The following is a 26,504-nucleotide window of genomic DNA, read 5'->3' as shown; positions in this document are numbered from 1 at the left end:
AGAAGCTGCGCCATCGGCCTCGGACGAGAAAAAAGCCTGGTCTCCTCGTGCGGCTATGGAGATGTCTTCCTCTTCCTCCCCCGGGTTCCCTCCGCTCCAAGTTTTTTTCCTTCTGCATTGATCGTTCGCAGAGAAAATCTGGGGTCCAGACAGGGATGAGCCCAGAGATGGGTAGCCCTTGAGGGCAGCCCCGGAGGCGGGGGGCGTCTGTCCCCGGCAGTCGGGGCTGAGCTGCGCCCCTCTCCGAGCACCCGGAGTGTTGCCGCCGAGCCGAGAAATCCGTTACCAGGCTGCCGTGTCCCCAAGGGCCATTCCAGGGCGGAAGAGGACGGGGAAAACCGCTGTGTTGATTCTCCCGCCCTGTGGGCAGGTCGCACTGCGGGTCAGGTTACAGACAGGTGAGTCCGGCGGTTGGGCGAGTGGCTGGCGCCAGGGCACCCCGGGCCGGCCGCGCCCCCGCAGCCCCCGGAGCTGGAAAGTGTCTGATCCCCAGGAAGGGGGTGACCCTGCGGCCGTGGAGGCGGTGCCCTGCACCCCTGGGCACATCCGAGCAGGGGTGTGGGACCGGCGGCGGGCCCTCTATCCCCCAAAGCGGGTACAGCTGTTCTTAGAAACTTGGCATCCTTTTCTTACCATCTCCCCTTCCTTCTCCCCTCCCCGCCATCCCTGGCCCTCCAGGTATAAAGGTAGATTAAAACAAAACAAAACCCCATACAAAACAAAACCCAAACCCCAAACCTAAATTAAACCCTAAGTTATCCAGCCAAGCTCCCAGTAGAGGCGGTAAGGGGAGGTAAACCCATCTTGACTGGCTTCCTGGAAAGTATTTCCCAGCCTCAGAATTTGGGGAGCAAATGGTTGGGGGAGCAATCATGGGAGTGCGCGAGAATAAGAAAATTGTTTTGAAGCTGCGTTTGCATAACTAGCACTTGGCTTTTTTTTTTCCAGAGTGTTTATTTAGGGGTGAGAAGGTTCGCAGGATGGAAGGGGCTTGGGGAGGAAGCAAACGGACTGGTTTTTCTTAGATTGTATTGCCCAAAATAACGTGTTCTAAAGATGCTGAATTTAAAAAAAAAATTTTTTTTTTTTACTGTGTTTACTGGGGGAAGGGGGAGCTGTTGTAGATGAAGGGGAACCGAAGCCCCCAAGTTCCCTCTTTACCGGATCAGAATCCCGGGCGTCTCCCCGCGGCCTCCACAACCGAGACTTCAACAAACCCAGGAATGATCCACAAGGTCCAAAGGAGCTGAGCCATTTTCTGGCTTGCTTGTCGGAGACGAATCCACGGGTGGGGGCCGGGGGCGGGCACTAGCGGGAGGCCCCAGCTCGATGCCCCGGGAAGCGCGCGCCGGGTTTCGTTCCAGGAGATCACCCTGAAGTGCCTGTGGTGCGGCATGGGGCAGGGGGTTCAGAGGGAAGCGTCCTTCCCTTTTTACAAAGGGGAGGGGGGAGAATCAGACGTTAAATTCTTTTGCAAACATTCATGCCTAAGGAAGGGCTGGAACAGGCAGCCCCGGCCGCCGGAACCGGTCGGACAGGTAGCGAGCTTGTTGACACCGTTATGTTGCAGGGCGCATGCTCAATCCCAAGTTTCCTGGTGCCTTTTCTATTCCACCTTATGAAACTTTTTTCCTCGGCGTGGTCTCACCCGCGATTTCAGGCAGAGGTGTCGCTGAGCCCGGAGGCTGGAAGTCTCCCGGCGTGCGGGGGAGAGGCCCGGCCGCGCGGCGGCGGTGGGGGGCGGAAGGAAGGGGCAGGCGGGGCGGGAAGGTGGGCTCCGGCCGCGGGGAGCCGGGGACCAAGCCGCCGCCGCCGCCTTTAGCGGGGAGCAACCGGGACTAGGGGCCCGCAGTCCGGGGAGAGGGCCCCCACGATGCCCAAAGTCTTCCTGGTGAAGAGGAGGAGCCTGGGGGTCTCGGTCCGCAGCTGGGATGAGCTCCCGGACGAGGAGAGGGCAGACACCTACATCCCAGGTGAGCGCCGCACGGGGGCCGGGCCTGGGCGCCGGGTTCCTGGGGTGGGGGCAGGGGTGGCCGGGTCCCCTCTACTCCACGACCCGGGCTGGACTCCCTCCGTCCCCCATGCCCCTCCTTTGGGGGAGGGGGGAGGAAGTTACTGGGGCGCGAGAGGACCGAGAGTTAGAGGCTGGGAACCCCAGACGCCCTGCACCCCCTCCCCCCTAGTGGACGCCTTTAATTGCCCGGCGGCGGGACCGTTGGCTGCTGCGGGCAGAGGTGGCCCAGGAGGGGGACTGGGGGCCACAAAGGGGCAACCTCAAACCCACGTTCTCGTGAGGTTACACAGGGATGGGTCAACCTCTCTGGGGCTAGGTGGCTCGAGATCGGGTCCCCCCATCAGCGTCCCAGGGAGTGGAAATTTGGCGCGCGGTGTCCCCAGCCGCGCTTGGCCCTCGAACCTCGTGGGCATGGGAACTGGGAACGAGGAGTGGACGTCCCCCCACACCACCCAGGACTCCGAGCTTGCTCGGGAGGCCGAGTCGGGGGCTCGCTTGCCCACCCCCGCGGCGTTGCCCACTTGGCGAGGTGCCCAGGTCCGGGGAGGGGCGGCGGCGGCACCGCCCGCAGGTCAAACTGCCGCGGGCGCCCCGGCCTGACGCCGCGTGTCTGTGTGTCGGGGCGCGGCCCTCGCTCCGCAGTGGGCCTGGGCCGTCTGCTCCACGATCCCCCAGAGGACTGCCGCAGCGACGGCGGCAGTAGCACCGGCGGCGGCAGCAGCAGCGCGGGGGAGCCGGGAGGCGCAGAGAGCAGCTCGTCCCCGCGCGGCCCGGAGCGCGAAACCCCAGAGCCCGGCGACGGCGAGGGCCCGGATGGACACCTGGCGGCGAAGCAGCGCCCGGTCGCCAGGTCGAAAATCAAGGTACGGAGTCGACTCTGCCCCCGCCGCCACCTGCACCACGCCCTGGCGTCGGGCTCCCGGGGCCGGCGCCCCTCCCTGCCGCGCCCGCCCGCGCGCCCGGGCACCGGTGCACCCTGCGCGCCCGCTGCGCCGCTCCTGCACCTGCCCTTGGGCCGCGGCCAGGGCGCCTCCGCGTGTCCTCCTGCTTGCGGGCTAGCAGGCCGCTGCGCCCGGAAGACCCGCTCCCCGCGCGGGCACAGTCCTCCCGCGTGGCCTCTGGAGCTGCCCAAAGCGCTCAGGCACAGCCTCCTTCCCCCTTCCTGGGCATAGAGCCTGAAGCACAACCAGGCCGTTGGAGTTCTGAGGGTGGGAAAGGAGGGACCCCAGGCCCTGGGATCCCCTCCTCTGGGGCGCAGTTCCCAGCGCTGTTTGAACTCGAAGGGAGTTTCGCCCGGTTCCTTGTGTTCCGGAGACAGTCGTGGGAGCTTGGCACACAGTAGGTCTTTCACAGTAACAACTATTCCCAGTGCCAATTATGAAGTGCCCATTAGACACGAGGTCTGTGCCGGGCACTTTTAAACTGGTGTTTATCAAATCTTCTTGAATCATATTCACGGATAATCGGATTCAACTGCAAATTGCCCCATGGCTCCACCCGCACTGGCTTGCAATGTTTGTTTCCCTCTGTTCTCGCGATTTACTCCCCACCCCACCACCCAGCCTCTTGGAATTGTAGGCCACAGTTTATCACGACGCCCATCTGCGCTTTCCTGGGTGGAACTTCCAAGATTGCCTGCTCAAAGGTATCCGCTACCTCCAAGATTAAGTCCCATTCCACTGACTCACAGCCAGTCGGAGCCAGGGAGTGGTGTTTTTAGGAATCATATGACCCCAGCTCCTAGCCAGGTGGGCCTTAATGCGAACTTTTGCGGGCTCCAGTCCCTCGGTGTAGGTGTTAATTCTCGGGCGCTCCTGGGCGGTCCCAACGCGCCCCCTGCCCAGGCCGGGGGATGGGGAGGAAGCCCTAGAACACTGTGGATTGGGAAAACTTCCGTTACTTTTGGTGGGAGGGGTTTTCCCTCCCCCGTGCATATTCCTGGCTCCTGGGGCTTGGCTCCGGGATAGGCTGGGGTGATTTGGTTATGAATTGAGGCTAGATGCTGGAGCTGGGAATCCTTAGGAAAGACGGCTTGAAAGGATGCTGCCGACTGGGTGTGGGCATCCTGCTTGGAAAGGTTCAAAGTCAGCTGGTGGGAGGCTTTTCTGGGCCTGGTGGGGTTAAGTGGGAGGGACAGTTTGCCTGAGGCTGCTACCTCTGCCCTCCAGGAAATTCTACAAAGTGTCCCACTTGCATATTTATCACCCGGCTGGAAGGACAATTGAAACGTGGTTTTGGGGATGGTCCTTAGCTAGTTTAAACCTCTATCCCCCAACTGCCCACACTGCCTGGAAAGGAAGTGGCAGGGGAAAATTATCCAGTCCCTTAACCACCGTTTTAGGAGATCTCTGATGCCCCGGGCCAACAGCTCCACTGGGGCCCTGGATTAAGGGGATGAAACTGATCTTATTCCCAGGATCCTTGTCTTTGTGCTGCCCCCAGGGCTGGGGGTGGAGTGTAGTTTGCTCCTCAACCGTTAACTAAATTTCCAGGGGAGTTTTTGTTTGTTTACTGAGGCCGAAGTTCAGGTTCCTCCTCCTCTCTGCTTCCACTCAAAACTAGGAGACATCTTGGTGTCAAGATGCTCCAAGATTATAGAATTATCAGCCATGGTATGGTCCATTTTCAAATGACTGGTCAAACCTCCCTTGCCTTAGCACGTGGTGTAACTTTAGAGTTCTGTGCAAAGTACAACAAACGGTCTAAGAGGGGGAAGCCACTTGAGCAAGATGCATTTTTTTCAATAACTAGAAGGCACTCATTAAACAGTTGGTTCTTAGAACCAGAGAAGGGCAGAGAGAAGCTCCATCCACAGCATTTAGTGCCTGCTGTACGTAAGGCAGCCAGGAGATAAAGTTGTGCCACGCTTGTGTTTCAGAACCATCTGACAGTAATGGTTAGGGTTCTACGCTCTGGCTTTTGCAAGGAAATGGCAATCCACTCCAGCACTCTTGCCTGGAAAATCCCATGATCGGAGGAGCCTGATAGGCCACAGTCCATGGGGTCGCAAAGAATCGGACATGACTGAGCGACTTCACTTTCACTTTCAAACCTTCCAGGCTTCAGTTTCCTCATCTGTAAAGTGGGAATATTAATAGTAATGACATTTGCCTCATAGAGTAGTGAGGATAAATGAGTCAATCAGAAAACATGGTAGGTGCCCAGTAACTCCAGCTAGGATTCTTTGGGTTGGTGGAGAGACACAAATACTATATTAATTATTAACACTATTACAGGAAAGTGAACGCTCAACCAGAAGCACGAGGAAAGATACAATACATTCTTAGCAGAGGGAGGTTTCTTGGTGTGGATTCGAGGGCAGTGAGAGAGTGCGAAGAGGCAGGCTTTAGGGCTGAGCCTGAAGCTTGAGTAAGAACAGGACTCAGAGCTGAAGGGAGGATGGGAAACGGGCCTGGGGTCAGGGAGAGTCAGGGTGAGGAGCTGGAAATATAGCTGGGATAGGCTGAGATGGTAAAGGGGCCAAGCCAAGAAATGTGGATGCTCCCTTGGGGACAGATGCGGGGCCGTGGGAGAAGGAAAACCTCATTTAGGTCCATCTCACCAGCTGTGCTTGGAGATATGTTATCTGTTCTGAGCCTCAGTTCCCTGATCTGTGAAATGGAGAAATAATAGAATGGGCCTCTCAAGCATTGGGGTAGACAGTGGATACAAAATGCTAAGCGATTTTCTTAGTGTACAAACTGCCCAGTGGGGAGTTAGCCAATAGTGACCTGTGGCAGATTTTGTTAACATCCAATATTTTGTTGCCCCCAGCAAGGGCAAGGGACTTACCAACTGGATTGGCTGGATTTAAGTATTATTTGGAAAAAATACACCCATTTGATGTTTGGAAGGCAACATAAGCCTCATCCCTAACTCCTTGCCTGTTGACTTCAGTCTCCCAAGACAGAATTGGAAGCTCCAACCTTATAACTTACCATCTCCTTGGCTAACCAGACTCCTCTTCTTGACTCTAGAGCCACAAAAGGCAGGAACATTCCTAGTGGGCTCATATTTCCAGCAGCTGGTACAGTAATGCCTGACTCATAGGAGGACGTAAGTCAACATGGAAGAGAAATACAGGCAGGGAAGGAGGAGTCAACAGTTCCTAGATATAAGTGACAGTGTTTGGGGGAAAACAGGAAAGGAAAAGGGAAAAATGCTTGGAATGGATACTTGAAAAAGCTTAAATTAATTTAAAGGGGGAAAAGGAGAAATAGGAGAACAACGTGTGAGCTGCAGATGATGGTTAATTATGGGGCATTTAATGGGGTAAGTCTTTCCTGGTGGCTCAGATGGTAAAGAATTTGCCTGCAATGCAAGAGACCTGGGTTTGATCCCTGGGTCAGGAGAAGGAAATGGCACCCCACTCCAGTATCCTTGCCTGGAGAATTCCATGGACAGAGGAGCCTGGGGGGCTATAGTCCATGGGGTTGCAAAGAGTCAGACACGACTGAGCGACTAACACTTCCTTTCAAATTGGGATAAAGAGAGACCAGGCTGAGCTCCCAGGAGTGACTCCCAGAGCCACACTGCAGAACTGGGCTGCCTAGGGAGCTACTGCGGTGGCCACTATGGCTGCTATTTGCCCATCATGATTCTTCTGCTAATGCAAGGTGTAAAAAAATTGCTGCATACTTGCCTTGGCTCAGTTAACTCAGGCCCGCCTGAAGTCAAATCTCCAACAATGCATGTAACTGGTGGAACCCAGGTTACATCTAAAGACCACAGCTGCAAGGGATTCTGGGAAATGTTGCATCACGCTTTCTAGCCTCTCCTATGCAGGATGGTCCACCTCAGAGTGGGGACAGAGGCTGAGCCTGTCCACCCACAGGATCTACTCAAGGACCCAGATGTGGTCCAGTCTCCTCATATTTATGGGGAGAAAGATAAAGCTAGAGAGGTTGTTTTGAGTCCCTCACAGGTGCTGGTGGCAAAGCCCAACCCAAGGCTCCTTATTCTTTAGTATACTGTGCTGTCGTTGTGTGGTGTGTAGTTGCTGTTGTGTAGCTGTGTTGTTGTGCTATCACCTTAGCCACTAGTGTGACATGAGGGAACCTGAAGCAGTTTCTACCACATGACAGGAAACAAAGCACAGGGTTATCCCTTCCGCTCCCACACGTCATGCCCAGACCCATGGGCCTGTCCCTGGGAACTGTAGGCACACATTTTGCAGACTGCAAGCCCCATCAAAATGTCAGTGTGGGCACCTGCAAGTGTTTTAGCCCCTGTTTCTTCTGGATGATAGGGATATGTTCCCTTCAGCATCTCTGCATTTGGGAAGACTACATTCTGCCATGTAGAGGAATTGTGATGCTTAAGGATGCAGGAGGGGTATTTTTATCCCAAAGAAATTGGGGAATTACACTTACCATGTTTTGAGCACTCAGACATAAGCAGATGTGTCAGTGGTAATCTTGTCCACATGGCCATGGAAGGTAGCCTAGACCCACGATAGCCTACTGCAGGAAATAGGTTCATTAATTTAAGGAACTTGTCTGGTGGAAGCATCCACAGAAAATAAAGGATTTTTTTTTTTCTTTAGAAGTTGACAGGTAAGTGACCTTAGCCAGCTTTGAAGTTGGTCAGAGGGCCAGCCCAAGTCCCCACCTCCCCGGGCGCTCCTGAAGTCTTCCGTAGCTCTGATACAATGATGGGTTTGTTTCTGCTGCAGAGGACTATTTTTCAAAAGAACTAGAAGGGAATTTTGTGTGTATTTTAAAACGAAAGCCGAGATCCTGAAGAAAACAGGACAGCATAAGAAAGCGCCAAGCTGCAGGGAATTAACTGTCTCTCTTCATCTTTCTGGCCGTGAGTTAATCACCAATTAGTTAATGAATCTCCAGACTGATGTCACCTCCCACCCTCCATGGTAGCTTCCCCACTTCAGTGCTGAGCCTTTCGGAGAGTTAATTTTGGATTAAGGGTGAGACCATTAAACTTTTTCAGAAGATGACACGGTATCTGGAGCAGTACCCTGTAATTGCACACATTAATAATTTCTATATCGAAGCATGAGTATTGACACCAGACGGTAGCTTCTGGTTTTGTTGCCAATGGAGATAAGAGAGAATGTTGGTTTTTGGAACTTTTTCGATTTCAGAATTGCAGATGAAGGACTAGGGTCTGGTGACCCACGCTGAAGGTTAGTTCCCTTTTTCTTCCATCAGTGAGAGGAAAACTCAAAAGACAGGTGGAGAAACAAGAGGTTTTGTTACGTTTTGTTTAGGATCACAGGACGCTGGAACTTGTCAAACTCTAAGAGTTAGCATTTACCGGGCAACTAGTATTCCTTAACAATCCCAAGAGGCAAGTATCGTTATTGCCCACATTTAATGGGGGGAGGGGTGTGAAATTACCCTTAGAGAGGTTGAGTAACTTGCCTACTTCCCAGACTGTGAGTGGTAGAGCGGGATTTGAATTTAAGAAAAGAGCTCATCTAATCCCATTTGGGGCTTCCCCTGGTGTCTCAGTGGTAAAGAATACGCCTGCAGTGCAGGAGCTCCAGGAGACAGGGGTTTGATCCCTAGGTCAGGATGACCTCCTTGGAAGAGGGCATGGCAACCCACTCCAGTATTCTTGCCTGGAGAATCCCATGGACAGAGGAGCCAGGCAGGCTACGGTCCATGGGGATGCAAAGAGCTGGACACGACTGAAGCGACTTAGCACTCATGAATATGGTGGTCTTAAGAGAATGTGATACATCTATTACCATTCCAGTGATCTGCTGCTGCTTCACAGACAACCCCAGATTTAGTAGCTTGGTATAGTGTGTTATGATATCTTCTAGTTCTGTGACTTGACTGTGCTCAGCTAGGTGGGTGTTGCCTGGGGTCTCTCCTGTGAGTGCAATCGGATGCCAGTGGGACTGGAGTCTCCTGGAGGTTGACTGGGCAGGATATCCAGGAGGGCTTACTCAGGTGGCTGGTAGTCAGTCTTCTGTCTTTTTTGCTAGCTGCTTTTGTTATATGATCCTACCATCTTTTTAAATTTTGTAACAAGTCCCTATTGATGGACATGTAGGTAGTTTTCCCACCTTTTGCTATCCAGACCAAATTTCCAGGCATATGTGAAGTGTGCTCTGTGGGATAAATTTCATCTTTAGAAATTTATCCTCCAAATGTTTTTCTGCAGAATTCTTGGGGATTTTTCCTTTTTTTTTTTAATTGATGTATAGTTGATTTACAATATTGTGTTAGTTTGACAGGTACAGCAAAGACATTCTGTTATACATATATATATATATATATATTTTTTTTTTTTTTTTCTGATTCTTTTCCTTTATAGGTTACTACAAGATATTGAATATAGTTCCCTGGGCTATACTGTAAATCCTTGTTGGTTATCTGTTTTATATGTAGTAGTGTGTATCTGTTAATCCCATACTCCTAATTTACCCCTCTTCCCCTCCTTCTTTCCCCTTTGGTAACTATGTTTGTTTTCTATATCTGTGAGTCTATTTCTGTTTCATAAATAAGTTCATTTGTATTATTTTTTAGATTCTACATTTAAGTGATATCATGTAGTATTTATCTTTCTCTGACTTCACTTGTATGGTCATCTCTAGGTTTGTCTATGTTGCTACAAATGGCAATATTTCATTCTTTCTTATGGCTGACTAATAAGGCATCTCTCTTTTCTTTCTGATGAAGGAATTTTTCCTTCCCCTTTGCCATTAAAAAATTTTCTTTTGGCCGTTCAGCATGTGGGATCCGATTTTCCAACCAGGAATTGAATGCGCACCCCCTGCATTGGAACTCGGAGTCTTAACCAGTGAACTGCCAGGAAAGTCCTATGCTTTCTTTCTGACAAGTGAACTAGTTTGGCAGAAGCTGGCTTTATCAGCCATGACCTTTTGCCTTTTAATTAAGCCTACATCTTTCAAAGAGAGACTCTTTTTAGAGGCTCTGGATACAATTCATCAGTGTCTGGGGCTGGACTGCTCAGGACACATTTACAGGCAGCAGGTGGTCCTTTCTGGGGATTCTCTGGATAAGCATTTAGCAGTAACTCCGTTTTCCATATTGTGAAATGGGGATGCGCATAAATGTGGAGAAATGGGAACCCTTCCTTCGCTGAGGCTCATGGGAGAACTTTTCCTTTTGCTCTGGGAAGACCAGGGGGAAGCTCCCTGAGAATGAGGTGCCCTCCCTCTGGAGTCCCCTCACTCCTCTTTGCTTCCCAAGGTTAGAAAGAAAGCTGTCTATATCTTGCTCAGTCAGATGGCCCGCTGGCTGTGCACCACCTTCAGTGATTACTGACCCCCTCCCCTCTGCCCTCAGCATTTTCTTCTTTTCAAACCAAAAAGTGCCACTGATATGAGATTTCCATCCTGGACAGTATACTGTCCCACCCTGGACAGATACTTCCAGTACAGGAAGTATCTATGTTGCATGCAGAGCATTTTTAAAATAGGAATTTACTGAGAGGATTACAGTAAGTAAGAGTCCAGGTTGGAGCTGTGGTCGGCACGTTCCCTGGGCACGTTGATGCGGGGCTTTCAGAAGACAGCTCTCCCTTTCTTCGCGTTTCTAATCAGAGTGACCAGGGTCATTTGCCTGTGTTCTATTTTATTAGCTGTGTGACCTCTCAAATGACCTTCCTGTATAGACTTGGCTTTGAGAAGCTCCAAGTACCCTTTGCCAAGATTTGGGCTATATTTAGTCTTTTTCACATCCCTTCAATGGAGGCAGTGACCAGAATGGGGACTTGGGCACTGTGGACGAGGAGGAGACCACTACCTGTCCTGGTGACAGGAGAGCCTTGGGCACAGCGGAGTCGCCCTCAGGCTCTGTCACATCCCACCACCTCAGTGGACACAGGGCAGACGTGGGGTATGAGGCAGGAAGGTCTTTAGACTCAAGCCCCGTGGTCCTCTTGTATCTTCCAGTGTGCCCCACCTCCCACCTCCCTCTGACAGTCCAGTTCATCAGGGACCCCAGGTAGAGCCCTGCCCTTCTCCGCTTCTCTGCTTCCTCTGCTCTCTTCATCAGCTGCTCTCCAGGGCTCAGGCTAGCCAGGCTGGACCCAATGCCGCTCCTGTTTCCCAGCCCTCTCCTGAATCTTCTTTGTCCTTCCCCTGTCTTCTTCCTCCTCTGTGGCTGAGACACTCAGTTCCCTAGAAGCATGTTATCTTGCACCAGGACATGCCCCACCCCCACCCCCGTCTGGGGTTAGGTGCCCCTCTGAGCAGCCTCTTGCACCCTGGACTTCCTGGATGGCAGTGGCCTGTGCCTAGACCAGCCGCTTCTTGGGGACAAGCCATCCTGGTGATGGGGCACCCTCCAGCTCAGAGCACAGGCTCTGTCTGCGATTAGGTACACATTAATGTCGGCTGAGACTAAGATGGAACAGTTGAGAATGAACCACTGGAGGGGGCCGATTGAAAAGCCCTGCTCTGGGATCTTCACATTCTGCCACCTGTGAGTCATTGCCCAGAAACTCTTTCTGACCTGCATGGTGCAGGGCTGCCATCTAGGCTTGGGGTATGGAGGCTGGAACCTGCACAAACGCTTGCTGACTTCCACCAGGCATTTAGTTGAGGAAAACAGGTGAACCCTGAGGAAATGCTTCTGTGTGATGGAAGCCTCTGGAATGAGTTGGAATAAAGTGCTAAACCATCTGAAGGCCAGTCCTTCATGTCTCAAGTGTGGTCTGTGGACTGCACGGTGGCGTCTCCTGGGAGCTGGCTAGAAATTCAGACCCCAGCAGACCTCCTGAATCAGAAGTTGCATTTTAACAAGACCCCCAGAGGATTCATGTGCACACTGGGGTTTGAGAGGCTCTGGTATTAGGGATATTGGGACCAGTTTGGGCAGGCATTGCAGAGCCTGAAGAAGCTTATCTGGGAGGGAACAGGTGAGTTGGGGCTTGGTGGAGGTGGTACCTTGGGTGGATGAAAGGAGGATGTTTGAGACGTGGAAGGTGTTAAGCCAGGGAAGGACCAAGTCTTCTTGTGAATGACACTTGTCTGAAACAAGTTTTTCACTGACTCGATGGACGTGAGTCTGAGTGAACTCCGGGAGTTGGTGATGGATAGGGAAGCCCGGCGTGCTGCGATTCATGGGGTCGCAAAGAGTTGGACACGACTGAGCGACTAAACTGAACTGAACTGATGAACAGAATTTTGGCAGAACAATTGGATCCATCTTCTAAAGGATCTAGGAAACCTTTGATGAACATAGCATATCTGGTGTTTTTCATCACATAGAGATTCTGTTTTCTTCCTTTGAGGCAGCAAATGCAGTTGAGAGAATGGAGTGGACCGTTCGGAACCTGGGATTTGATTATGGTTTTTCTGGTAATGAAGCTGTGGGATTCTGACCAAGTCCCTTCGGAAGCCACCTGTCATTTGTTCATGATTCTGGGTCAGGAGCTGGGGCATGGCTGGGCTAGACAGTTCTCCTCTGGGCCGGTTTGTTCACCCAGCTGGTGGTAGTCCTGGGTGGGCCGGAAGGTCCAGTGACCGCTTATCCACACCTGGCACCTCACTGCTCCTCTGCCGAGCTGCTTGGGCTTCCTCACAGCATGGTGTGCTCGGGCTTCTTGGTGGCCTCTGGCTTCCAAGAGGGAGGAGGGAGAAAAGCCGCTGCTAGGTCTCTTAAGATCTGGAAGTGACAGAGGCTCTGCCAGATCCAGGGGGTGAGGAGACAGTCCATTTTGATGGATTCCGGTGCAGGCCCGCAAGGAAGGAATTGACTATGGCTGTCTCTGGGGGCTCTGGGATGTTATCAGACCTACACTCCTCTCTTTCTCCCTTCCATCTTCAGCACTCGCTTCCCCCTCGGGGTCCAAGGTGGCAGCTGGAGCTCTAGCAAGGAGGAAGGACTAAGGCCGGGAAGGGCACCATCCTCCCCCTTCCAGAGAGTGCATCCCACTAGGCTGGTGGTCCCACCCCCACTTGCTGGGGGCGGGGCGCCGCTGGAAATAAGAGCATGGATGTAGGAGGAGCTGCTCTGTTCCACCTGGCTGCCCAAAGCCTACACCTGTTGGGAATTTTTAGTGGGAGGCGGGGCAGCCCAAGCCAGGGCCAACCCCTCCTCTCCCCTCGCCCCCCCACTCCGCACTGGACCTCACGCCCCTCTCTGCCCCAGTTCACCACAGGCACCTGCGGCGATGCGGCCCTGCATAGCTGCGACCTGTGCGGCAAGGCCTTCCGTCTGCAGCGCATGCTCAACCGGCACCTCAAGTGCCACAGCCAGGTGAAGAGGCACCTGTGCAGCTTCTGCGGAAAGGGCTTCAACGACACCTTCGACCTCAAGCGGCATGTGCGCACGCACACAGGTGAGGGGCACGGCGTGAGCTCCTGCGTCAAGAAGGAGGGAGCCCTTTCTGGAAGGATAGCGGAGCGGGGGTGAGGGGAGCTGAGGGAGGGCCATTTGGAGCCAGGCCGCCTGCAGCAGTGCCCCCCGGGGCCCGTGACCACCCACCCCCGCCCCTTCCCCCCGCCCCCGCCGCAGACTGGTCTCGTCCCCAGTGAGATGCGGTTGAAGGCAGGTCACTGGTTGGAAGTGCCCTGGGATGCCCACTCGGAACATCTGGGCGTCAGGTGCAGCCATTGGGCCGGGCTGACGCTGGAACGCGGTTCCTGTGGTCCCTCTGCAGATATTTTGTGCTTCTCTCTCTCGGGAAGTGATCCTGTCTCAAAATAGCATCACGTTGGTTCCTCCTGGGAGCTCAGAAAAAGAAAACACTCAGCAGACTTAGCACACTCCAAGCCTTCTGCGGGGGTGGGGAGGAAGGGTCCGGTGTGGCAGGTCAGGAGGGCGGGCCTGCCCTCCACAGCCTTCCTCAGCGCCCCCTTCTTGTGCAGCGGGTCTGTGTCCCCACCATCTCCTTCCACAGACAGCCCTAGGGGGTACTTGCTCGCTGGTCTGCCAGCACCTCTGATTGCTGGTAGCCTCCGTAGTTTTGTGTAGGAGATGTCTGGTCTGCAGGCTTCTTGAGGACCACACCTTTGCCAGAGAGATCCCTTGAGAATTCTAAGATGCCATTTCCCAGCTTAAAAAAAAAATCTCCAACTCTGGGCAGGATGAAATTCAAAGTCTCCATCTTGTTGGGTTCCATATAAAGGCCCTCTCGGTCTGGCTCCCATCTTCAAATCTGCCTCCTGTCCCAGCCCCTCCGAACCCTCACCCACCCCACTGGGCTCCATCCTCTCATCCCATCCTGACCAGTCAGTCTTATGCGGGTCCCTCTGTCTCTCCCTACAGTCCTTAGAATTTGTTATAGTCCTGCTGATCCCTCAGGCCCTTTCAGGGTTCAGGGTTTCCGCCCCCCTGGCATTTTGGGGGTGGGGAAATGTCCACTCCTCTCTCTCAGTGGGGCTCCCAGCTCCCCAAGCCCCACACAGGGCCCTTCTCAGATCCTTGCTATTGAGATTTCCTTTATAGACTCTGTCACACATTTTGTTCTTAGGGTACTAGCTGTGAGCTCCTTCCTGGCCTCAGAAGGGTGTCCTTCACCCCAAAGAGTGGTCTGGCATGCCAAAAGTTTTTCTTTTTTCCTTTAAAAAAACTTTGCTAAAGTGAAATTTTCATTTAAAATTTCATTTAAAAGTAACAATGCATCCAGAAGAGCACACATGTCATAAGAGCACAGTTTGAGAATGTAGGAGTTTCTGCAGAGTGAACACACCCATCTAACCAGCTGGAGTATTGACAGACCCTGTGAGTCACTGCCCTGCCCCGAACCCGCTCTGGTCACTGTCAGTTTACCCCCGAGAGGCACTGTTAGCCTGACTTCTGGCAGCAGCACTGACTGTTGTCTGGCTTTGAATGTGATGAAAGTGGAATCAGTAGAGGATGCTCTCTGGGGTCTAGCTTTAATACTTTCATTTCAGTCCTGAACATGAGAGAACCTGTAAAAGTTTGACCTCTGTGGCCTGCCTTGGGTTGAGGCAGGAAGAATGCTTAGGGAGTGGCCGGTGGTAGGGTAATTGTGGAGGGTCCTAAATAGGGTGAAGGGTCCTATAGGTGGTGGGAGTCTGGTGTAATTGTGGAGGGTCCTAAATAGGGTGAAGGGTCCTGTAGGTGGTAGATGGTCCTATGAAAGTTGGAGGGGTTCTGTGGTTGATGGGGCAGCCCCAGCTATCAATGGACCCAACAAGTGGCTACAAAGCTGGTCTAACAGGCAACTAACCCAAGAGGTTAAGAAACTGGGGACCGGTTGCCCAGTCATTTGTCGTTGGTTGTCCTGGAGAGTTCCTCAGCTTTGCATCTTTTTCTGAGGATGTCGTAGAAGGCATGGCCTATTTCTTCTGCAGCACCTTGCCTGGTGGGTTCTCTGGCCACTCCCTGATCCTGGGGCCTGGCCTTTAAGACAAAGTGAAGGGGGCTCGGGGAGCGCTGTGGGCTGCTGGTACGGTCAGTTGGAGTAAACATGGAGCTGCCTCATCTGTGACTGAGTTAATTCTCCGTTAGTAGAAATATGAGGGACTGACCACTCTCAGGGAAGAGTTTGCAAGTTGAATCAGTCACATAGTGGTTAAGAAATCCAGATCTGAGCTAGCTGTCTGTGCAGGCTTGTCCAAATTACTTTTTCTTTTTTGCTTTAGTTTGTCCATCTCTAAAGTGGGCATGGGGTTTAAATACCTACCACCTAAGTGATGGCTGTGAGATTTCAGGGCAATAATGGTGTATAAAGTGCTTTGCACTCTGTAAGCACTTAGTAAATATGAGCTATTAGAGGTGGTAAACATTGAAATAGTTGGCAGAGTTTTCCTGAGGCCTGAAGACTCACCTCTGTGCTTCCAAAGACCTCAGCCCACATAGAGAGAAAGAACCCAAACCCTGGACTCCCCAAGAAAGCCAGCGGGTGTGCCAGACAGAAGAGAAAGTGGCATCAGGGAGGCTTCTCGGAGGAGGTGTCCTCTTGGTTGAGCCCTGAAAGAGGAGCAAGAAAGACCTCTAGTGACTACTAAAGGAGAGGCCGAAAATCCCTGGGATCCCACAAGCTAGGTGGTACAGCCCTCCCACCAAAAAAATCGTGAACTATAAAACTACAAAGTGACTTGAATTTTTTTTTTTGCTGTACCATGCAGCATGTGGGATCTTAGTTCCCTGACCAGGGATTGAACCCTCACCCCTGCAGTGGAAGAACAGAACATAACCACAGGACCTCTGGGAAAGTCCAAGTGATTTGCATTTGAGTCTCTATTGGACAGTTCTTAGATCATTGAATCTATAGATAATGATTTTAATATTTTTAATCATAATTTTAACTCTTAAAGTGACTCCTCCTTAAGCTTCTTAAGGGGCCCAGAGCCAGTTCTAGACCTCTGGTCTTCTGATGCTCAGCCGTGTCCAACTCTTTGTGACCCCATAGACTGTAGCCTGCCAGGCTCCTCTGTCCATGGGATTTCCCAGTTAAGAATACTGAAGTGGGTTGCTATTTCTGCCTCCAGATCTTCCTGACCCAGGGATCAAACACACATCTCCTGCATTGCAGGTAGATTCTTTATGGTGTTTAACAAAAAGTATTAAGGAAATGTCTTGAACCTGTTTTCCCTGCTCTGGTTTATTTTCTGATGGAGACTTGCCTCCAGGTAATGATGAACCAGAGAGAGGAGTCAAGGGCTTGTTGACAAATTAACTGCTGGCAGATCAACAAAAGGCCACCAGCTGCGGTGAGGCTGCTGAGCAGGAGCTGGAGGGGCAGACCTGGCCTCCTGGCTCGAGAGGCCTGCCCTGTAAGCTCTGAGCTCTACGCCGAAGGGATAATCGGTAAGAAGAGCAAAGTCTTGGGGGTCTTCTGACCTTGTAGCTCGTGTGAACCACCTCACTAGCTCCAAAGAGCTCACCAGAATTCTGTGAACTTGGCTTTGCCTTTGATTGAGACGCAGATGCTGGATTTTTGCTCTGGATAGTGACAGGTAAATGTTGTATTTGGACCAGAAGCAAAGATGTGGACTCTGTTTTCCCAAGTACAGTAGCTAGTTCAATGAAGGTTACGATTGCTTCCAGTCCAGTTGGGCCAGTCCATGATTAATGTAAAAACTTACCTAAGATCTCTGGACCCTTGTTTTGAGAATTGGAGGGACAGTGTTGAGAGGTGGACAGAGCTGGGTGGGGCCCAAAAAGCAGGATGAATCCCCTCCCCCTCATCTCCTCCTCCACTCTGCATCCCCGGAGAGAACAGGGCATCTAAGGAAAGACTCAGAACAGGAGGAAACATCTTGGAAAAAACCCAGGGAAACCGGAGCCTGGAAATGTCTGACCTTAATATCCAAGTAGATGAAAGAAAAGATTATAGACTTCTCTTTTGGATATGACTTCACCAAAGAAAGAGTAGATCGGGGGTGTACTAGTGAGATGGAGGGTTGGGAGGAGTAGCCACATGACATCTGACTCCAGGTTGAAAGAAACTGGAATAGAAAGAAGCAGCTCTGTTACCATCTTGTGAAACTATATTGGCAAACAAGTGGCTATTTTCAATCCAGATGGTTTTAGGTTGGGTTCCCTACAAGCAGTTTCTGAGATGGTGATTCTTTTTCTTTTTTTTTTAAATAATTACTTTTATTTTTAGTTATTTGGCTGTGCCCGGTCTTAGTTGTGGCATGCGGGATCTTTAGTTCTCTGACCAATTGAACCCGGGCCCCCAGCATTGGGAGCGCATAGTCTCAGCCACTGGATGATCAGAGACGTCCCTGAGATGGTGATTCTTATAAACCAATGTATTGAAGGGTGGCTCTTGGGAGAAGCCTGCGAGGCAGCGGGGAGCTTCACAGTGTAGCAGGGATGTGGCCTTAGCCTGATCCCACTGGGGTCTTGGGTGGGACTGGCTCTATAGGCCTGTCCTGCCCCAGGCAAGTGGGGGCCCACTCAAGGGGGTCTGGTTGGGGAACCAAGAACACTCACTGCACACAGAATAGAGGGATTTGCTCTGTTTGAGAGGAGGTGACAGGGTCACTGAGGCCAGCATCAGGTCAAAATGAGACAGTGGATGGAGGGGGGTAGTGTGGGGGAGAGCTCTCAAGAAAGGAATGTATATTCAGTTCATAGCCCATGAAAAATGTCATGGGTCTGTTTTTAGAGAATATTCTTTTGGCTTTGTTTAAATCTTTTAGGTTGAACCAGCTGGCCATCCATGGAAGGAGACGGTTTTGTTTTTTGGTCGGGGGGAGATCTATCATTTAGAGTAGAATGTAGCAACCAGCATGGGCCAGACTCGGTACTCACCGTCTCTGCCCTCGATGCCTGGGGACCCTGAGCACGATGCCTGGGGACCCTGAGCACCGCTGGTGCCAGGGAGCGAGAGGAAACGCCGAGTCACGTCTGCGGAGGTGTCAGGTGTGTGGTCTGGGTGTTGTTCGTCACTGTGACCAGATGTGCCAGGCTCATCAGACAAATATGGATTTAATTGAAAGCATTTTATTTTCCTTATTTGTACAAGTGACTACTTTTGTGTGAAAAACTTCAGTCAACATAGAAGCTATAAAGGAGAAAGCATAGCTGCTGCAACCAGCTGAAAAGGGCACACGTGTCTGGGGTCACCCGCTCAGTTTGTGAGAGGCTCCAGAGCGCGTAACCCATGTTGGTTATACCTTTACAACTCTGGCTAGAATAAAAGAGTCAGTTCGAGGTGCTTGTCATTCCTGTGGAAGCTTCTGAGTTCCATGGGGGGAGACTGAGGAATTCAGGTTGGAGGTCACTTGAGGGAATGGGGGATGCTGTTAACCAGAGCAGTTGTGTCTGCCCTGCCCTGCCCCCCCGCCCCAGCCCCCAAGGGGCCCTCTGGCCTTATCTTCCATCTGGGCCACATTGAGAAAGAAAGGCCAACAAATCCCGTCTTGATTGAAGAGGAGGAAACGATGGTGTTGTTTGTTTGGAGGCAAAAGGAAAGGAGTGGAGAGATTGGATTGGGAGAAGCACAGGCTGGGAGAGGCTTGAGTGAGGTGCGTGGGGGAACAATAGAGTTACCTCCACCCCTCCCAGCCCAGGGAGCTGAGGAGCAGAACACAGACTCCTTCACTCAACAAGCTCTCCCCTTTTTGATTTTCACTTACTTTTTAGCTACAAAAAATCATATGAAAGGGAAAGAATGAAAGAAAGAAAAAAAAAAAAAAAGAAGCCTCTCCACACCAAGCCCTATTTCCACTCTTGAAAGCAAAGTGAAGTCGCTCAGTCATGTCCGACCCCATGGACCGTAGTCTGCCGCACTCCTCTGTCCATGGGATTCCCCAGGCAAGAATACTGGAGTGGGTTGCCATTTCCTCCTCCAGGGGATCTTCCCAACCCAGGGATCGAACCCAGGTCTCCCACACTGCAGGCAGACTCCTGACCATCTTGAGCCACCAGGGAAGCCCCTCCTGAAAGCAAACTACCATTTAATTTTTTTCCCCAGAAACTTTTAGTACACACTGCGTTTTCATGTGCTATCTCTCTGGGAGACTGTTTCCTACCTGCATTGGTGGAGGTGTCTCACTGTTGAATGGGTGTCAGAGTGTTTCTGATTGTGAGATGATGATGTAATTTCAAATATGGAGGCACTGTCATTTTTTTTTTCTTGCTCCAATTGTAACGCTGTCTTTCATTTTCAGGGTTTTTTTTCCTTTCCTCCCTTCCCTATTTCTTTTGTTTCTCACCCTCTCTTCTAATTTTAGAGAACACAATCACAAATCTTATATATCCTTTGCCTACTTGTGTTAGTCTTCCTGCAGATAGTCTCCCTGAAGCTGGCTGAAGGGTAGACCGCTTCTGATGTTTATTTATGGGCATGGATGTTGCCCTAAATGTCCACTCCCACGAGGAGGCCTGCAGAGAGCTTTTCGAGGAAGCCCACTTCAGTAAAGGAGATTTAGATACAGTAAACAGAACAAAAACAGATATTGCCAGTAACAAAGACTTTTCTTTGGGAATATGTGAGATGAAGCTTGATTTGGCAGTAGAAATAGAACATTTGAAAAGAAGGAACCCTTTGTGATATCCCACACACAGTATTTTCTGGACCAGGTGATACAGGCCCACAGCACAGCACTGAACGTGGTTGGGGAAGGAAGTCTGTTCCTGCCTCTCTCCACCAGCTGCCTAGGGACCACATTTTATTATTATATATATATTGCCATGCCACGTGGCATACAGGATCTTTGTTCCCCAGCTAGGGATCGAACCCAAGCCCCATGCAGTGGAAACATGGAGTCCTAACCACTGCCAGTGAAGTCCCTAGGGACCACATTTTAAAATGTTATCCTTTTTTAAAAATTTTGATTTTTTATAACTTTTAATGCTTTCTAAATAATTTCATCACATGTCTGTTCCATAATGCTTTTTAACAAATGCGGTTTTTTTTTTTGTTTTTCAGTCACTAACATGCTTTTATTTTTATCATTGACAAATGATACTGTGATTGAATCATTGCTTTGGCTCCTTAAATATCACTTAGGTATACATTAAAAATATATGTTTACATTTAAGAAATGTAACACATTAAAGAAGTCCTCTGTAAATATTGTTGTTGTTTTATCACTAAGTCGTGTCTGGCTCTTTTGTGAGTAGGAAATTGCAATCCGCTCCAGTATTCTTGCCTGGAAAATCCCATGGACAGAGGAGCCTGGCAGGCTACAGTCCATGGGGTCCCAAAAAAGACACGACTTACCAACTGAACAACAAGACATTCTAAAGAGTGTCTGCGTTCTTTTGACCTGGATTGTAGGCACTTGAGACTTCGTCCTGTTGAGTTTTTACTGTGTGCTGGATCCTTGGCTCATGAGATCTCAGTTACTCCTCAGAGGAGCCTTATGAGGGGGTATTAATTATTGTCCCCATTTTATAGGTAAGGAAACTGAGGCATGGACTGGGTTGATGAGTGGCTGATGGGTAATGCCTGGGTTTCCAGTGGCCCTGGACTCTGTTACTGTCTAGGTGTCAGGGATGGTGTCTCTCAGTTCTGGAACCCCACTCCCAGCACAGACACGATTAGCCATTGTTCAAGAGCACTCGTGTCCAAGACAGGGAGACCTTGACATTGGTCTCCCTCACCTGGGCTCCTTCCTGGCCATCTTCTTTGCTGACCTCTGAGTCTGTAGGGGAAAGGAGGACTCCAGGAGGCAGGAACTTGTTCCCAGGCCCAGAGTCACCGAGAGGCAGCTGCTATGTGACAGGGTCTGCTTGCTCCAGTGAGTGAGGGGTGAATGTGGTCATGGGGTGGGGGGAGCAGGTTTGTAGAAGGCAGAATTAACTGCAATAACAAGGTGTGGGGGCCTTCTGTCGCCCCCTCCCCGCCTCTGTCATCCACACAACGCAGGTTTCCGATACCCTCTCGCCCTTGCCATCCACTCTGCGCTGGATGCGGCGCCCGTACGATTCAGCTGAGCAGCTGGATGAGAGAGGAAGGAGACATGACTCTGCCTGTGGACTTGTCCGAGGGGAAGGGCTCGGGACAAGCAGTGCAGCCCTGTTCACCCCCCTTCTCAGGCCACCATGGGGTGGGGCCCTCGGGGAGCAGGGTGGGAAAAGCACCCACTTCCAGAATCCAGGAGTCATTGCTCCAGGTTAAAGCTGGTGGAGTGTGCTGGTTTCCCCACCGGCTGAGTTTGGATGTTTTAAAATAGTCATGGGCTGTTTCCGATCCCTCCTGAAAGGAGCAGCTGGTCTCTCGGTGAATTTGTCTTGATGAGCTTCAGGTTTGAAATCAGGGTGATTCTTGATTAGCCAGAGGTGGTAGAAGCCAGCTGCCATGTGGGCCCAGAGGCCTGGGTAGCACAAAGCCCCTTGGGGCCCAAACATGCAACCTACATGGTGTATTCCTTTGGGGCAGGTCTCCTCATAGCCCCTATGTTTGTAGAAAACTGGCCCCCAAGATGTGACTGACCTCTCCTTTCCTGCGCCAGTAGGGCTCATTCATTCATTCATTGAAAGATGATTGACAGTGACAGTGTCTGTTGCCCAGTTGTGTCTGACTCTTAGCGACCCCATACTGTAGCCTGCCAGGCTCCGCTGTCCATGGGATTCTCCAGGCAAGAATACAGGAGTGCGTTGTCGTTTCCTCCTCCAGGGGATCTTCCTTTCTTTTCCTCGGCCAGGAGGGTTCATTCATTCTTTCAAAAGTGATTTCCTGAGCACCTATTATATGCCAAGTGCTGAGCATTATAATGAAGTTTCTTTTGGCAGTTTTTCTGGAACCAGCAGAATATAATACAGGCCTGCCTTCTGCTTGGCTGGGCTGGAGGAACACCCCACCACAACACTGAGCTGATGGGACTTTTTTCACACTGAGTGTAGAGGCAATGATGGAGGCTTCTGGATATGGAAGAATAGTGGAAGCCATTCAATTTGTTCAGGTGGTTGAGTGAGGGTGGGGAGTTTTTTTTTTGTTTTCCATTTTGACTTCCTTTATCATCTGTGTAACTTCATAAACAGATAGAGCTCTCCAGGAAGCACCAGTAAGGAACTGGGGACTTGGAACCTTGGGGAAAAGACTGGGGTGCATGTCTGCCTCAGACACCCCAAGTGCTGTCCTATGGCTTCATCTGGCATCGCTTCAGACCTCAGCATAAGTAGCCTCAGCATCACCTGGGAACCAGCTAGAAAATACAGGTTCTTGGCCCCACCCCAGAACCAGGATTGCCAAGTGAGGGTGGGGGGCCCGGAATCTGTGTTTTGACAAGCCCTCTATCTAGGTGATTCTGTTTTGGACTCAGATCTGAGAACCACTGCTTTCGCTTGAATCAGGAGGTCTAGGGTCGAGGCTCGAGGCTCTGCACTTCCAGCAAGCTCTTAGGTGATGTGATGTGGGGTGGACCACACCTTAGTACCAGGTTGTACAAGGCAGCGTGATGTGACGCGAGAGTGTGGGCTGCAGCAGTGCTTCCTTAATCTCTATAGTCTTTAAAGATGGGATTTGGGTGCAGCTGAACAACAAAACACTGTGGTGCTGCTAAAAAGGGATGAAATCAGGCTGTAAGCACTACCATGGTAAACTCTCCAGGACTATTTACTTATTTTTATTTTTTATTGAAGTATAGTTGTTTTATAACGTTGTATTAATTTCTGTTATATAGCGAAGTGACTTAGTTATACATATATGTTCTTTTTTTTGGCTTCCCTGGTGGCTCAGATGGTAAAGAATCTGCCGGCAATGCAGGAGTCCTGGGTTCGATCCCTGGGTTGGGAAGATCCCCTGGGGAAGGAAATGGCAACCCACTCCAGTATTCTTGCCTAGAGAATCCCATGGACAGAGGAGCCTAGTGGGCTACAGTCCGTGGGGTTGCAAAGAGTCAGATACAATCTTGACTATTGTAATAGTGCTGCTGTGAATATTGGGGTGCATACATTTTTCTGAATTATAGTTTTGTCTGAATATATGCCCAGGGGTGGGATTGCTGGATCATATGGCAACTCTATTCTAGTTTCTTGAGGAACCTCCATACTGTTCTCCATAGTGGCTGCACCAATTTACATCCCCACTGTTAGTGTAGAAGGGTTCCCTTTTCTCCACACCCTCTGTAGCATTTATTTGTTGACTTTTTAATGATTGCCATTCTGGCTGGTACCCTAGGAATATTGTTAAGCAAAAAAAGTAGATTTTGAAGATATCTTTTAATAGTTTGCTTCCATTAAAGCTAGGATAGTAAAATCATAATAAATTTCATTGTTGTATAAGTCAAATAAGCACTTTAGAGTGTGAATTTTAATTTTCACTATTTTTTCAGCAACTCAAACAACTTTTGCTTTTTTGGCTGCACCATGGGGCATGTAGGATCCTAGTTCCCCTACCTGAGATCAAACCCATGTCCCCTGTGGTGGAAGTGCCAAGTCCTAACCACTGTACCACTGTTCAGGAAGTCCTTGAAAATACTTATCTTGATTGATGGTTTTGCATACTCTTAAATTTTGAGCCTAAAGCTTTGGGGATTCCTGTGGGAAGTGGTCCTCCTGGCCACCAGGCCCTGAGATGGTCTAACTACTCGCAGCCTCCTCTCTGCTCCATGGACCTCTCTGGACTTCTAGAAGCTCCATCTCACCCAGTGGGGTACCCGTGGGGGCATGGGGGTGACTGTCATTTGATTGCTGAGCTTCTTGCTCTGCATGGTACCTGTGGCTTCTCCAGCCAGGAGGCAGGCCCCACTGATAGTAGACCAGATTTAAAGTCAGCGTGAGATCTAGGTTGGAGATGCTTTCCTGACTGTAGCTAATGCCATCAGTGCCCTGCCCCTGCCCCTGCCCCTTGTCACTTCTGAGCACATCTGTCCACGTCGAAGCTGACCACTATGGGTGTTCTTGCTGGAGGCCCCCCACCCCCACCTCCAGGCAGGCGGGACCTGCTGGGGAGAGAGAGCCCCACCCACCAAGGGCACTCTCCAGGGTGCTGCCTGAGCGGAGGGACAAAGACCCCAGCTCCCAAGGGGCAGGGTGACTCGGAGGTGTGTGTTCTCCTCTGTCCCCTATCTTGCTTGACCAGTTGAACTCTGGTTGCCCACTGACTGGATGACCTCCCCCCCAACCACCACCTTGTCATCTTCTCCCTGCCCTGAAGGTGGGGAGTCACCTCACACTGTTCCTGGGGTCTCCCTTCCTGGAGGCACCTTCCAAATACCTCCTTTTCCAGGAAAACCCAGACTAAAATAAAAAGTATGGTTTACTCTGCCCACTCTGAAACCCAAACATTAAGGCAGGCAAGTGAGAAGATTAGAGTACCTCCTCTTAAAGCCAGGTGGTAATTTTGCTGTTTGCGTCTGTTTTTATCATGTTTGCTCTGTGGACAATTTTGTCTCCTGCGTTAACCATTTTCCTCATATTCTTCATCCTTGGATATGGTGATTCTTTTTTTCTCCCTGTTTCCCCAACCCGGGAGCCCCTGACAAGTGTGTTTCTCTTGTTTCTCGGGGGAGTTGGACTTTACTGCATCTAAGTGATGCCACACGCTGTCTGTCCTCCTCTGTATGGCTCCTCTCACTGAATATAACGTCCTCAAGTGCATCCACATGGTTGCAAATGGCAGGATCTCCTCCTCTGTCCTGGCTGAATGATTCTCCGTTGTAGATACGCGCCATATCTCCTTTATCCATTCATTTGCTGAGGGGCACTTAGGCTGTTTCCATGTCTTGACTGTTGTGAATAACGCTACGGTGAACATGGGTGTGGAGATAGCTTCCTGAGATCCTGTTTTCACTTTCTTTGGATAAACAAGGATAGTGGGATTCCTGGATCATATGGAAGGTCTGTCTTTAAGTTTTCAAGGAACCTCCACCCTGTTCTCCACAATGGCTGCACCAAACTACATTCCCACCAACAGTGCATGAGGGTACCCTTTTCTCCACACCTTCTCCAGCATTTGTTACCTCTTATCCTGTTGATAATAGAAATTCTGACAGGTGTGAGGTGATTTCTCCTACCTTGTTCAATTGCCAACTCATGTCTGACTCTTTGTGACCCCATGGACTACAGCATGCCAGCCTCCTCTGTCCTTTCACTATCTCCTAGAGTTTGCTCAAACTCATATCCTTTGAGTTGGTGATGCTATCTAACCATCTCATCCTCTGCTACCCTCTTCTCCTTTTGCCTTCAATTTTTCCCAGCATCAGGGTCTTTTTCAATGAGTTGGCTCTCCTACCTGTGTGGTGGCAATTTGTACTTTTCTGATGATTGGTGTTGCTGGGCATCTTCCCTTGTGTCTCTGAGCCCTTTGTATGTCTTCTTTGGAAAAATGCCTATTCAGTTCCTTTGCATGTTTTTTGAATCGGATCATTTGGGGGGCTTTTTGCCATTGGGTTGTATGGGATGACTTTTAATGGCCTTATAGGTGGGAGGCTCTGGCTTGGCCTTGACCCACTGGTTCTGTGTCTGCCCCTCGCCCCTGCAGGCATTCGCCCCTACAAGTGTGACGTCTGCCACAAAGCCTTCACCCAGCGCTGCTCCTTGGAGTCCCACCTGAAGAAGATCCACGGGGTGCAGCAGCAGTACGCCTATAAGCAGCGCCGGGATAAGCTGTACGTCTGCGAGGACTGCGGCTACACGGGCCCCACCCAGGAGGACCTGTACCTGCACGTGAACGGTGCCCACCCCGGCAGCGCGTTCCTCAAAAAGACATCCAAGAAACTGGCAGCTCTCTTGCAAAACAAGATGACATCCTCGCTCCAGGGAAACGCCAACCTGAGCGAGGAGGAGGAGAAGTAGGAGAGGGGCGTGGATGCCAACTCTGCCACGTGTCCACGGATTCCTGGTCTTGTAGGTCCCCTGCCCCACGTGCTTTTCCAGAGTCCAAGTGGTCCGTTCATCTCTCTGTCCTGGGGGCCTCAATGGGGGCTCCGTGCCAACACTGTCATTGATAACAGTGGCATTAGGCCTCTGCTGGAACTGGCTGCTGGGCCCTCAGGAACGCTATCACACTAATGGAAGCTTGTGGAGGGCTGTGATCACCGTCTGGGTCTAGTTTTTGTTTTTGTTTTGTTTTTAGGATTTTCACACATGGAGGCAGGGGTGTTCTGAGAGAAACACCCTTGGAGAGATTGATATGGTGCCTTGAAATAAAAGTACTTCCACTTGAAATGCTA

General features: G+C 50.9%; 1 protein-coding gene across 1 annotated transcript; it reads left to right on the top strand.

The window, feature by feature from the left end:
- OVOL2 (ovo like zinc finger 2) lies at nucleotides 1–26,504 on the top strand. The gene is made up of 4 exons (XM_015099647.4): nucleotides 1–1,973; nucleotides 2,657–2,877; nucleotides 13,108–13,297; nucleotides 25,814–26,504. Exons 1-4 carry the CDS (start codon nucleotides 1,874–1,876, stop codon nucleotides 26,125–26,127), a joined length of 825 nt encoding a protein of 274 aa, XP_014955133.2. The 5' UTR covers nucleotides 1–1,873; the 3' UTR covers nucleotides 26,128–26,504.

Source organism: Ovis aries, chromosome 13 (assembly GCF_016772045.2).
Source record: "Ovis aries strain OAR_USU_Benz2616 breed Rambouillet chromosome 13, ARS-UI_Ramb_v3.0, whole genome shotgun sequence".
NCBI classification, from domain to species: Eukaryota; Metazoa; Chordata; class Mammalia; order Artiodactyla; family Bovidae; genus Ovis; species Ovis aries.
Note: the sequence above shows the minus strand (reverse complement) of the source record. Positions and strands in the feature narration are given on the sequence as shown.

Bases quoted from the DNA above. Each gene is read 5' to 3' on its own strand.
- OVOL2 (XM_015099647.4), top strand. From the start codon at position 1,874: ATGCCCAAAGTCTTCCTGGTGAAGAGGAGGAGCCTGGGGGTCTCGGTC. The intron at 2,878-13,107 runs GTACGGAGTCGA...TCTCTGCCCCAG, and splicing joins TCGCCAGGTCGAAAATCAAG to TTCACCACAGGCACCTGCGG. The intron at 13,298-25,813 runs GTGAGGGGCACG...TCGCCCCTGCAG, and splicing joins GCATGTGCGCACGCACACAG to GCATTCGCCCCTACAAGTGT.